Source organism: Natrix helvetica (genome assembly GCF_964273705.1).
Source record: "Natrix helvetica genome assembly, chromosome: Z".
Taxonomy (NCBI): Eukaryota; Metazoa; Chordata; class Lepidosauria; order Squamata; family Natricidae; genus Natrix; species Natrix helvetica.
In genome coordinates, this window is record NC_138554.1 from 12,924,108 (window position 1) to 12,939,079 (window position 14,972).

Below are 14,972 nucleotides of genomic sequence, written 5' to 3' on the forward strand. Positions count from 1 at the left end.
AACTTTCTTATCTTTTGCTTTATTCTCAGCAGTTTGCAACTATTTTAAAAAATCTTCATTAATTGTATTTTTGAGTATCCTGAATTGTTAGATGTGATAGTGCTCATGCCAAATTATTTGCAGGATTCTGTTAACAGGTTTGCATCATTGTGAAATTTCTCTCTGTAGAGATGAATAAGAATATTCATTGCATTCACTGTTTTCCCAACATTTATAACAATCTTTTTTATTCCATTTTCATTTGGATGCCAACATTTGTCCAACAGGTTTCAATATCATTGTGAGATATTCTTATCCTTCTCATAGGTAAAGGTAAAGGTTCCCCTCGCACATATGTGCTAGTTGTTCCAGACTCAAGGGGATGGTGCTCATCTCTGTTTCAAAGCTGAAGAGCCAGCACTGTTCAAATTTATCTCCATGGTCATGTGGCTGGCATGACTAAATGCCGAAGGTGCAAGGAATCCTGTTACCTTCACACCATTTTTCTACTTGCATTTTTATGTGCTTTCAAACTGCTAGGTTGGCAGAAGCTGGGACAAGTAACAGTAGCTCACTCCATTATGCAATATTGATAGACTTTATTTTTACTAAGGAAAATAGGTGGACAAGGAATGTTGCAAATACACTAGATCTGTGATGGCAAACCTATGGCACATGTGCAACAAGTGGCAAGCGGAGCCATTTGTTAGGGCACATGAAGCGCTGCTCTATCAGCTCTGACTTCACCCTTCATTTTCAGCCATTTTTCGCCCTGCAGAGACTTCCCTGAAGCCTCCAAAGGGTGAAAAACAATGCAACATGCAAACTGGAAGTTCAGAAATGGACTTCTGGTTTGTGCGTTAGGCCGTTTTTTTCCTCCAGAGGATTTAGAGAAGCCTCCTGAAGCCTACAGAGGGTGAAAAACAGCCTCACGGGTAACCCAGAATTCCATTTCCAAACTTCTCTGAAGTCTCCATGGGAGTGGGGGAGCCATTTTCGCTCTCCCAAGGGCACCTCTGGAGCCGGGGGACGGTGAAAAACAGGTCCATGCATGGGAGGGTCATGCACAAATGTGTTGGGGGGTTACATGCACATGCACAGGGGGGGTTGTGTGCACATAGACTTATGGGTGTGGGCATGCCTATGCATGACTCCCTTACTCCCCCTGCTTTTGGCACACGATGGCAAAAATATTAGCCATTGCTGCACTAGATAGTTGAAGAAGAAAAAAAGGTACTGGAAGAATATTGGAATGACAGTGAATAAGATGCACTGACACTAGTATATTGAGTACTGGGAAGACCTAACTGATGTACAACAAAGACCAAATGAAGAATACAAAAGTTTAATTTCTTCCCCAGTTCTATTTTTTTTTTTTACTTTGGGGACATTGAAGTAAATTCAGTTAAATTCAAACATTTTGGTGCTGGAGATAAAATTTAATTTGGAATATCAACTTGTACACAGCTGATTTATCCTACTATGTCCATGTTTTAGGGTGAAATCAATAATATAGTTAAATTGGCTTTAAAACAATCAAACTATTCAAGAGGTATATGCTTAAGATGAATATGTATTATCAAGGAAAGTGAAAATACCAAGTGTAGGAGTTGGCTGGAAATAGAATCACCATCTAATATAACTTTATTTAAAGTAATCTGTTATTGATAAGTAACAATTTATAAATACTTTCAATTGAATCTTCAGTCTACTTTATAATTACATCATTGCTTTAAATTACATGGTCTACCTTTTCTAAAACCTTAGCACATTGAGCAATGAAAAGATTAAGAACATGAATATTTTAAATATAGAAATAACATCATTCATTCCTAAAAGATGCAGTTAATAGGTAAAAATTACAAATATAAGTAGAGGGGCAGGTAGCTCAGTGGCTAAGACACAGAGCTTGTCAATCGAAAGGTCAGTAGTTCAGTGGTTCAAATCCCTAGTGCCATGTAATGGAGTGAGCTCCAATTACTTGTCCCATCTTCTGCCAACCTAGCAGTTTGAAACTACATAACAATGCAAGTAGAAAAATAGGAACCACCTTTGGTGGGAAGGTAACAGCATTCCGTGTGCCTTCGGCATTAAGTCATGCTGGCCACATGGCCACGGAAATGTCTTTGGACAACACTGGCTCTTCGGCTATGAAGTTGAGATGAGCAGTGCCTCCTATAGTCAGGAACTACTAGCACATAAATATGAGGGGAACATTTTTGGAACTTTTTTTTTCTTATATCTTTGCTTTCCAATGTGCTTACTCACAAAATTTGACTAAGTTCAAGAATGTCAGTGTTTTGGACAAATTTTGGACATATTCTAAGCACATTGTTTAGGCTCCCTTTTAAAACAAATTTTAGATTTCTTAACATTCCATAAAAATAAAGAACTACACTTTTCAGTGACACCTAAAGAAAAATGTTGCTTTCATTCATGTTTTATTCAAGAAATAAGTTGAACGGGTAGAATTTGCCATAGTGCTGCTGAATGAATGAATGAATGAGTAAATGAACAAATGAACGAAAGAATGAAAGAATGAGTGAATGTATGAACGAATGAATGAATAAGTAAGTAAGTAAGTAAGTAAATAAATAAATAAATAAATAAATAAATAAATAAATAAATAAATAAATAAATAAATAAATAAATAAATAAAAACATTTCAACAGAAGACAAAAGAGATATTATCTTCTTATAGGTATTTGGTTTTAGGTCAGCAGACATTTCGAGAATTGAACAAAAATAACCCAAGTACTTGTTTTCCTTTAATTAATAAATTTTATTCCATTTAACTTCTAGAGCAGGGGTGGGGAACCATGGCTCTTTTGCGACTTGTGGACTTCAACTCCCAGAATTCCAGAACCAACATGGCTGCCTCAGGAATTCTGGGAGTTGAAGTCCCCCAGTCATAAAGGGGCCATTGTTTCCCACCTCTGCTATAGAGCAGGGACCTCCACCCTCCAGCAAACCTCCAAGCTTTGCTGGCTGAGGAATTCTGGGAGTTGAAGTCCACAAGTCGCAAAAGAGCCATGGTTCCCCACCCCTGTTCTAGAGGATGGAAATTATTCCAAGGGCCAATAAGGCCAAGCACTTATTTAGGGGGTCAAAAGAAAATAAGACCCTATCTTATTTGGGAGAAAATAGTATTTACTTACAGTTAATTTTTAACTCTTTGGTTTTTTCCCTCTTTTTAGCTGTTCCTTGTTATTTAAATCAGGCCTCACCAGAATAATATAACATTTTGGGAAGAAGATGAAAGCCAGTAACCCCCCACTGGAGCACAAAATGGAGAAGATCTCAACAGCCACCACATATTTCCCCTTTGTGCTCAAGTAAGTTGGGACAAAGGACAGCCAGACACTGCAAAAGACCAACATGCTGAAGGTGATGAATTTGGCTTCATTAAATGTGTCCGGTAACTTCCTGACCAGGAAAGCCACAAGGAAGCTGATAATTGCCAAGAGACCCATAAAACCAAGGACACAGTAGAACATGATGGTTGACCCTTCCTTACATATCAATGTAATTTCTTTTGGCAAGGAATACATGTCAACATCCAGGAAAGGGGGAGAGTTTGACAGCCATATGGTACAAATAATGGTTTGAATAAAAGAGCAAGAAAGGACAACAGAAAGACCCAGTCTTTTCCCCATCCATTTCCTAATTCTGGATCCTGGTTTGGTAGCCATGAAAGCAAGAATTACAATGATAGTCTTTGCCAAAATGCTAGAAACTGCCACGGAGAAGATGATGCCGAAAGTAACTTGCCGAAGAAGGCACGTCCACTGACGAGGCTGGCCAATGAATAGCAAAGCACAGAGAAAGGAGAGCAGGAGGGAGATGAGAAGAATGTAGGTGAGGGTCTCGTTGTTGGCTTTCACAATAGGGGTGTCATTGTGTTTAATGAAAAGCCAGAGTAGCAAAATAGTAATGAGAGAAAAAGTAAGAATAAAACCGGTAAAAATATTCCCCAGCATTTCTTCATAGGATAAAAATGTTACATATTTTGGAAGGCAGAAATTTTGGTCCTCGTTTGGGTAATGATCTAGTGGACACTGAAAGCAGTTGTCCATGTCTGTGGGGAAAGAGAAACAGGCTTTTATTCTATAGATAGCTTTTTTTGAAAATGATATAATCTGAATAATCAGATCTGTTTTAACTGTTTATCCATTTACATCCTGCATCAGATCCTCAGTCATGTTCCCAGACCACAATTGGGCAACTACTCCCCCATGTACTATCTCTTACCCTTCTGATTAGAAATCTTCTCTGTTGGACAAGGAAGGCAATCATAGCAGCAAAATGGTTTCCCTTCCTTTTTGGCCTTCCTGTAACCTGGACGACAATTGTCATTGCAAATAGAAATAGGTTTTGTCTACAGAGAAAAGAAGGAGAGGAAGGTTTCCCATCTTGCAAATATGCATATCTACAAATAGCGATTAGTAACGTGTGCTTTCATGGATGAATAATTCAGAAGAAATTCATATATGACACCATAATAACGAAGAATCTTTATAAGATTCTTATGCAAGAGCCGAGGTGGCACAGTGGCTAGATTGCAGTAGTGTAGGCTACTTCGGCTGACTGCTAGCTGCAGTTCAGCAGTTTGAATCTCACCAGTGTCAAGGTTGACTCAGCCTTTCATCTTACGAGGTCGGAAAAATGGGGACCCAGATTGTTGGGGGCAATAGGTTGACTCTGTAAATTGCTTAGAGAGGACTGTAAAATCACTACAAAGTAATATGTAAGTCTAAGTGCCATTGCTATTGCTATCTTTTAGGGGAAAATGTTTTTCAATTTTGTTTATGTGTATCCAGAAATTCATATAGAGAGTGATAGTGTTGGAAGGAATATCTATCTGGTTCAGTTCCAAGCAGGGAGAAAGATGCCAGAAATATAGAGGCTGATTGGAAAGATGGTTTAATGTTGAAGCAGAACCACCAAGAACATGAAGTGACTGCATGGATTGGAGAGTGAGGATTATTTACACTCTCTCTGGGGCCTTGCCCTTGAGTTTCCTGTTCAGGTGCAAGAATATGTTTTCTATTGGTTGCTGTAGGGGTTATAGCTAATTTTGTAGGTGTTGATGCAATGAAGGGGTTTGTTGGGCAATTCCCATTGTGGCTACCTTTGTTCTGAATATCCTGTCTTGAATGGATTACCAAATCTGCATTTCTAAAAGTTGGTCCCTTAGTTTCTACTTGGGGTAAAGAGCCGAGGCTCAGAGTTTCTGTCTTTAGAAACATGTGTACCCTTAGGGAAATATAATATTCTGCCTTTTTAATATTTCTCAAAATATTACATTCTTCTGGGAGTAGGTGACTTCCTTCAATAGCTAGCCAGTGAGTCAGATTAAAAGAAAAGTAACCTGATGTATATCTGCATCAATGAAATACCATTTAAATGTCGTATTTTCAATTTATTAGTATTTTACAGTGATATTTTGTTTATTATTTATTTTCCTCTTACAAGTTTTAATTAGAAATACTTTAATTGGAGACGATAACTCAAATGAATAAATATATCCCCAAAATATATTTAGGTAATGATTTTAGATGGAAACCATGGTATAAATAAATGCAACAGAATAAATATGACATTAACACATGAGCATATTAAGCAAGGAAAGATGACATAGTTGTCTTGAAATATATGATTCCTGCATATTGATACTCTGTGAAATATTTGAACATTTCATGTTTTGTTGGATTCTTTCTCCTGTGTCCTGTGATCTGACATTTCTTTCTACATTTTTTCTGTATTTTCTGGGGTAGTTGAAAAGGAGTTAATTTTAAAAATCTTTTTTAAAAGTTTGAATAGAACTCAATGATTTTACAGGTCCTACCTGATTAAACCACTCTGGCCAGATTATGGTTTCCTCTGAAATAGTAAACATTTTTTCTGTAAGAGACAAGGCTTGTATATCTCCAACTTTAACTCTGAGGAAGGAAAGGTTTGGGAATATTACCCAATTGATAATATCAAATCCTGTTTCCAATTCTCCAATTTGATTGAAGTAAAATGTTTCCCCAACACTGTTGTTAAATGAGATTATTTTCACAAAATGGTTGAGCTGAAGAGATGAGATGAGATTCCAATTCATCAGGATATATTTAAGGATACAACTGTTTTCCATTTAAGTTTGTTTCATGTATAAAAAATAGACATAGACTGAAAAGAGGAATTAGAATAGTGTTCTAAAGAACAAGGAAAATTAGGATGAATACATTCATTTTCTTAGAAGGTCTCAAGTATTTGTTTGCTGGATATGTATTGCTATGCAAGCTAATACCTATTTGTAAATGTGTGTGATCTGTGCCAGTATGGTTAGGTCTCAATGCTGAGTAAACTCTTAGGCAAATAGCCTATCAGAGCTCTCTGGAAAGATGTATCAGTTACTGTCTTTCTACCACTGACCCAACATATTTCTAATTGTAAAATTGAAGATGTTTGGACTCCGTGAAAGCATTTTGGACATGTGATGAGACACCCAGAAAAATATAGCATACTTCACTTAATCCTCCAAGGAAAGATTGAAGGCAAATGAGGCTGAAGAAGAAAAACCATGGCATCAAAATCTAAGGGACTGGTTTGGATACAACTCAACAGCACTTTTCTGTGTGGCTGTTGATAAAAATTGGATTGTCAACATGATTGCCAACCTCCGATGATGGCTTTGGCACAAGAATAATAAGTTGTTTGGAACATAGAAAAAGCACTATTACACTTTCCACATTATAGGCATGGAAGAATTAAGTAGAGACACATCCTATTTAGGAATGATCTTACCACTGTGTAAAAAGTGGTCACTTAACAAAGGTGCTTTTTCAAGAGGCAGTTGGACATTCTGGTTTTCTTTGAATATGCTTTGCTTCTAATCCAAGAAGTTTCTTCAGCACCTTTGGGACAATCATGACCTGGATGACCAAGAATCTCCATAGACATTGAACACCGGACAGTTTGTGAACAAATACTAGTTTTGAAAGCTCAAATTTTTGGATGATATTGGGATTCAATGATTAGTAACCATGGTGAAGGCAATAGAGTTCCTGATATTTCACCAGCAACTGCTATCAATTAGATCAACTTGCCTCTGAAGATACGGGTCACATTTGTTAATCAACTTCCATTCCTGATCAGCCGATCTATACTTTTGACATTTTAAAACACGTGAGCTATAGTGGTACCTTTAGACTCAGCTACTTTGAAATTCATCGAATTTGGTACTCATTGCATTTTGATGCAAAAAAAAAATGTCCTGATATTCATTGTTTGTTGAGTACTCAAACTAGAACTCAACCTAGTTGTTGTCCACTGCCTTGTGACACACTACATTGTTTATTAAGGGAAAAATTATTTGGGACTCATTGATTTTGGTACTCATCATGCCTCCTGGAACCAATTAACAAATGATCTCAGGAAGAAAAGAAATATAAACCAAAGCAATATGTTTCAATTTAATATATAATTCCACACATGAGACACATTGACCTAACTTTAATCAGTTTTAATTGTCTAAGACATTACCTCCCATAGGTGTTGAGCAAGCAAGCTATGGATTGCGTTACGGACATGCTCTGTCTTTTTCAATTGAAATGAAAGCATGTTGTGCAAAGCATATGCCACGGCATAGACTGCATTGTATACACTGTAGCTATGAGAAGTCATGCTCATTTCAAAAATAGATGCTGGGAGGTTCTCCAGTTTCTCCTCACCAGTGCAGGAGACCCTTCCTTGCCTGTCTATTGAGGACTCGGGAAAGAAACATCCAAAGGCCTCTTCCCAAAAACCCTGAATGAAACCATCTTCTCCGTCAAAGCTAGCATTTATCAACCGAAGAAAGTCAGCAAATCTCGGGACATCCTTTGAATGAACTGCTAAGGACAGGGCACCATGAAGCAAATCTATGCCTTCTTTCTTTTGAAATGGGAATGATGTGAATTCCATCTGAGCCGTCATGATGTAAACCCTTCCTCTTGCCATTATTGATACATCCTCATATGTTGACAATGTAGAACACATTCTGAAAAATACCATGGTCTCAATTTCACCATAAACAATGGATACATTAGCAATGCTTTTAATAATAGCATGATACAGATTTATTCCCTCCTCCACCATCTTATCAATGTTACTAACTGATGTAATTACTGGGAATCTTTCTATATAATCAAAGCAGATTCCTCTCTCAGAAAACATAGGAAGTGCATCCTCGACAAATCTCTCTCCATTGTTATCATTGTCATATAATATCCCAATCCATGTCCACTGGAAATGCAACAGTAACTGGAGAATCCCTTTATATTGTCTGTGTACATCTGAAAACATCTGGTTATAGAAAATAGCTTGAGATTTCCCATTCATCTCAGAAGCAGAGCCATAGGTGAACTATAGCACATAAACAAGAAATCTGTTAGAGAATGAATAACTAGATAAATCTATTTTTATATCTTTTTTCATGTGTGAATAAAATACCATTTCTTTCTTACACCAAGGAGTTTATGAAATCAAATTTTCTAATCTTGTAGACTGAATGTGCTAAAAAGAAGATGTCTTGCTATGTAGTAATGAGAACATCCCGTAGAAATGTGAAAATATGTGTTGGAAAAAGATAAACCAAAAATCTCCAGCAGACTGAACTCAATTAAGAATAAAGGTTATGACGCTTTTGGGATGAGTTCAGTCAGCATGTGTGAAAATAAGTAATGCAATGGTTTTGCTTGCATGTTGGAACATCAAACAAAACTATTCCCCTACTGTTTTACTTTTCTTTTTTCATTTCTCATGAAAGGGAAAAACATATTCTTCAAAGGTTTCCATTAATAGTTCATAGTAAGGAGAAAGGGAATTGCTATATATGTTTCTAAACCATTTGTTCCCAAAGGGAGAAAACTAAACTTAAAGGAAAACCTAGACAGATAGATATAGTTTTAAAACCTGGGAGGAAACTCTTACTTGTGGAATCTTGTAAATAGAGAGAATAGCTGCCATGTGTATACAGACTTCAGAATTAGGTCCTCCAATGACTGACACTAGATTGTGCTCTGTTTCACACTTGTAGTTAGGGATTAATTTGCCTTGTGTTGAGAATATTTCCATTGAGGCATGATATGTCCAGCTTGCAATAAAATTGCTGTTAAAGATATGGAAGCCCAGAGTGAGATTGGGCAAAATCTGGGGATTTTCATTGATTTCCTCTATAGCAAATGCCAAAGACAAAATATGTTGGTAGAGTTGAGTCATCACCCTGAATTGAAATGAAATGTTGATTACAGCTCATTGGTATCAGGACATTTGTTCAATAGCTTTAAATATACTGTACTCAAAGCTACCATCAGATGAGGTTGCATTGATCAGATGAGACTGCATAAAAATTGCAGCTAAGCAAGGTTTTTTCCTGTCCACAGAAGTCTTGCAAGACTAAAATAACTAAGCAGTTTGTTAGTATGAATAACTGAAGTTTTGTTGATTCCCAATGCATTATTAATTGAACCTGACAACCAAGACATCTTTAAACAATTTCAGTCATCATGGAAAAGGGGATAATACAATACAGACCCAGCACCAGACATCAAACTCAGTTCTGAATAATAAGTTTTAAATTAATGAGTATCTTACTGAGCGTCATAGAAAAAGTCAGTAGAAGGCTTCTCGTAAAAGTGTATTGTGTTTGAAAATATATAGATTTGAGACAAAATAGCAGCAACAATAACATCTCCTGATTGATAGTATTTATGAAGAATTGGAACAGGATCACCAACAATGCAACTCATGTTAGGAATCTCTGAAACTGCCCTTAACAACAGCATATAGAGCACTATAGACAGTTTCATTAATTTGCATGATAGAATTCCTTCTTTGCAGTCTTTCATTTGTTGTATTTTTTTTTCTTGTAATAGATTCTTGGCTGAATAGCGCAGCCTAACCTGAATGACCACTTGCTTGGTTTACAGCACCAACGAAGAGCATTAAGAACAAAAACAACACACCTATATTGTCTGCTTTTTTACATTACAGAGCAAATAATGACAAGTTATTTTTGTCTTAGGTTTTAGTTTTGCTGATAGATAATGAAGCTCCCTTGAGACAGGAAGATGAAAGGAAAATAACTGGAGTGAATTTGATAATTGCCTGAAAAATAACCACCTATTATTCAGGATTACAAGTTCTAGGACAGATCAAAGCAATATATTCAACAACTTTCATCAAAATCCAGCTCCATCCGTTTCTCCTGGATTAGCAAAAAGACCAAAGAAATATATTTGCTATTCATTCATTCATTCATTCATTCATTCATTCATTCATTATTTATTCATTCATTCATTCATTCATTCATTCATTCATTCATTCATTCATTAATACATAAATGTATAAATATACATAAATAAATATTGCAAGGTATTCCTTAGTGTTCCATATGAAAGTGTTGGAAGAAAAATCAGGTCCAAGCCAGGAGAAAGACGCTGGAAATAAAATGGAGACAGGCTGCAGGAAAGGAAACTAGTGACAGGATTATATTTCTGGGGTGGCTGACCAAAGGGGGCTGAGATTATGTGGGATTTTATACATTCTTTGGGGCTTTGTAATTTATATGTATCTTTCTGTATAAGAATACATCTGTTGTGGCTTGCTGGCATCCTGCAGAGCTGGAAGCAGAGTCACACAGTGAGGAGGTTGGGGAGGAACAGGGGCCAGTCCTGGGGACTGAGGAAAACTCAGACGAGGGCATTGTGTCAGAGGCAGAGAGGGAGCTAGACAACAGCAAGGCAGAGGAACAGCTGAAGCCTGTTCCCAGTGTGTGAATGTGCAGAGCTGCCAGAATACAAGAACAATTAAGAAAGTAGGGTCAACTTAAGAGTAAAGCCACATCTTGGAGGTGATTGGCCCCTCCCATAGGAAACAAAAGAGAAGCGAACGGGAAGTGGACTTTTGCTGGAAACAATAAGTGTCAAGAGAGAAAAGTTCTATTTGTAACTAGCATTTGGAACTAGTTATTTGGCAGCTTGCCAAATGACATAAGGTTCGTATTTGATAAACAGCCATTTGATAAGCCTTGTGGACTGTGAATGAAAGGAAGTTTTGCTGGGACCAAGACTCCACTTCTTGCTTGTTAAAGAAACCTGGGTCAGAACAACGTCCTTCAATATTTTAATGGCTGTTGCCAGATTCCTATGGCATCATGTAGGTGTCATGGCTGTCTCTACAGGCAAAAGGGAAAGTGCAAATCCTAGCTTTTTGTCTGAGCTAATCTTGTCAGCTTTGGCTTGCTTTTGTGTTGCTTATTTGAAGTCCCTTTGGTTATGAATAGGCTGGCCCAGTCTTTGTGAATAGATACAAAATCTCCATTCCTGAAGATCAACCTCTTTAAGCTGCTGAGGCTGTTTTCCTATGGCAGGAAGACTGAGGCTGCTTTTTACCTTTGTTAAGATATGTTTTCCCATTTCTCATTTAGGGGAAATATTCCATCCTGCTTCTTTTAAATATTAAAAATAAAGAACATTTTAATGTGGAGAGAAGGGGCTTCCTACAAAAATTTGCTGGGTTTCATTTTCTAGATTTATTGGAATGAAATTCTCTTTGGGCCTTGCGGACTATTATCTGTATCTGAGCTGGCAAGCTGGCAATCATGCCTGGGCTTCAGGAGAAGGACCTTTCCTTTGTTGTGCTGTGCATGCAGACACACATGCCCAGTGCCCATAGGTATTATTCCAAGCTTGGGAACTGTTGCAAAGAGTTTTCCTTCCCCACTTTGCAAGCTGGAGGCTCCCTTTTGCAGCAGAGATTATCAATCCTGCCAATGCAGACACCTCATTGTTCAGTTTTTAAGAGCCACTGTGGCACAGTAGTTAGAATGCGGTACTTCAGCCTACTTCTGCTGACTGTCAGCTGTCTACAATTTGGCAGTTCGAATGTCACCAGGTTCAAGATTGACTCAGACTTCCATCCGTTTGAGGCTGGTAAAATGAGGACCCAGATTGTTGAGGGTGATATGCTGACTCTGTAAACCACTTAGACAGGGCTATAAAGCACTGTAAAGTGGTATGTAAATCTAAGAGCTATTGCTATTGCTACCTTGTTATATGTATTTGACTTTAGATCAGCAGATATTTCAAGGATTGAACAAAAATCTGACAGACCTGGAGAGACTGGTTTTTATGTAATTAAAACTTTAATTCCATTTTAGTTATAGAGGAAGAAAACTTTATATAATGAGAACACAGAAACCAAGCCTTATAAAATACCAAGTGGTAATCTGAAAATGAAAAATCTTAGTGCAGAATACTCTGCTTCTCTGAAAATAAGACCTCCTCAGATATAAAGCCCACTTGGGCCATTGAACACATCCGCTAAAATAAGCTGTCCCCCCAAAATAAGCCCTCCCCAAAAATATTGTAACATAGCAGCAACCATGAGGTGACCCTGCTCGCTGCCTCCTGCACAACAAAAATAATAAGACCTCCCCCAAAATAAGGCCAAGCACTTATTTAGGGGGTCAAAAGAAAATAAGACCCTATCTTATTTGGGAGTAAATAGTATTTACTTACAGTTAATTTTTAACTCTTCAGTTTTTTCCCTCTTTTTAGCTGTTCCTTGTTATTTAAATCAGGCCTCACCAGAATAATGTAACATTTTGGGAAGAAGATGAAAGCCAGTAATCCCCCACTGGAGCACAAAATGGAGAAGATCTCCACAGCCACCACATATTTCCCCTTTGTGCTCAAGTAGGTTGGGACAAAGGACAGCCAGACACTGCAAAAGACCAACATGCTGAAGGTGATGAATTTGGCTTCATTAAATGTGTCCGGTAACTTCCTGACCAGGAAAGCCACCAGGAAGCTGATAATTGCCAAGAGACCCATAAAACCAAGGACACAGTAGAACATGATGGTTGACCCTTCCTTACATATCAATGTAATTTCTTTTGGCAAGGAATACATGTCAACATCCAGGAAAGGGGGAGTTTTTGAGAGCCATATGGTACAAATAATGGTTTGAATAAAAGAGCAAGAAAGGACAACAGAAAGACCCAGTCTTTTCCCCATCCATTTCCTAATTCTGGATCCTGGTTTGGTAGCCATGAAAGCAAGAATTACAATGATAGTCTTTGCCAAAATGCTAGAAACTGCCACGGAGAAGATGATGCCGAAAGTAACTTGCCGAAGAAGGCATGTCCATTGACGAGGCTGGCCAATGAATAGCAAAGCACAGAGAAAGGAGAGCAGGAGGGAGATGAGAAGAATGTAGGTGAGGGTCTCATTGTTGGCTTTCACAATAGGGGTGTCGTTGTGTTTAATGAAGAGCCAGAGTAGCAAAATAGTAATCATAGAAAAAGTAAGAATAAAACCGGTAAAAATATTCCCCAGCATTTCTTCATAGGATAAAAATGTTACATATTTTGGAAGGCAGAAATTTTGGTCCTCGTTTGGGTAATGATCTAGTGGACACTGAAAGCAGTTGTCCATGTCTGTGGGGAAAGAGAAACAGGCTTTTATTCTATAGATAGCTTTTTTTTGAAAATGATACTTGAATAATCAGATCTGTTTTAACTGTTTATCCATTTAGACGACTGCACCATGAACAACCTGGGTACCTCATCAGATCATCAGTCATGTTCCCAGACCACAATTGGGCAACCACTCCCCTATGTACTATCTCTTACCCTTCTGATTAGAAATCTTCTCTGTTGGACAAGGAAGGCAATCATAGCAGCAAAATGGTTTCCCTTCCTTTTTGGCCTTCCTGTAACCTGGACGACAATTGTCATTGCAAATAGAAATAGGTTTTGTCTACAGAGAAAAGAAGGAGAGGAAGGTTTCCCATCTTGCAAATATGCATATCTACAAATAGCGATTAGTAACGTGTGCTTTCATGGATGAATAATTCAGAAGAAATTCATATATGACACCATAATAACGAAGAATCTTTATAAGATTCTTATGCAAGAGCCGAGGTGGCACAGTGGCTAGAGTGCAGTAGTGTAGGCTACTTCGGCTGACTGCTAGCTGCAGTTCAGCAGTTCGAATCTCACCAGTCTCAAGGTTGACTCAGCCTTTCATCTTATGAGGTCGGAAAAATGGGGACCCAGATTGTTGAGGGCAATAGGCTGAATCTGTAAACTGCTTAGAGAGGGCTATAAAAGCACTATGAAGTGATATGTAAGTCTAAGTGCCATTGCTATTGCTATCTTTTAGGGAAAAAATGTTTTTCAATTTTGTTTATGTGTATCCAGAAATTCATATAGAGTGATAGCAAGGCAGTGAGCCAGATTAAATGAAAAATGACATGATGTATACCTGCACCAATCTAATGTCATTTAAATGTCATAATTTGAATTTATTGGCATTTCTCAGTGACATTTTATTTATTATTGATTTTCCTCTTACAAGTTTTCAATTAGAAATACTTTAATTGGAGATAATAACTGAAATGAATGAATAGTCCCAAATATATTTAAGTCATAATTTTAAATGGAAACCATGGTATAATTGAATTCAGTCAAATAAATATGACATTACTGCATGGTCATATTAAGCAAGAAGAGATGGCATGCTCGTCCTAAAATACATGATTCCTGCATACTGATACTTTATGTAAAAGGCAATAGTTGAACGTTTTATGTTTTATTGGATTATTTCTCCTATGTCTTGTGATCTGACATTCCTGTCTAAATTTTCTCTGTATTTTCAGACAACTTTCTGAGTTAGTTGAAGAACAGTTACTCCAACAAGTTATTTTTTTTAAAGCTTTTAAAGTTTTGAATAGAACTCAAAGATTTGCAGGACCTACCTGATTAAACCACTTTGGCCAGATTATGGTTTCCTCTGAAATAGTCAATGTTTTTTCTGTGAGAGACAAGGCTTGTATGTCTCCAACTTTGACTCTAAGGAAGGAAAGGTTTGAGAATGTTACCCAGTTGACAATATCAAATCCAGTTTCCACTTCTCCATTTTGATTGAAGAAAACTGTTTCCCCAACACTGTTGTTGAATG

At 37.5% G+C, this 14,972-nt stretch overlaps 1 protein-coding gene across 1 annotated transcript; it reads right to left on the reverse strand.

Moving 5' to 3' along the window:
* Positions 1 to 12,536: 12,536 nt before the first annotated feature.
* Positions 12,537 to 13,445, reverse strand: LOC309401280 (vomeronasal type-2 receptor 26-like; the record flags this gene model as incomplete). Its single annotated transcript, XM_081970343.1, has 1 exon — positions 12,537 to 13,445. One exon carries the CDS (start codon positions 13,443 to 13,445, stop codon positions 12,537 to 12,539), a length of 909 nt encoding a protein of 302 aa, XP_081826469.1.
* Between the last annotated feature and the right edge of the window lie 1,527 nt (positions 13,446 to 14,972).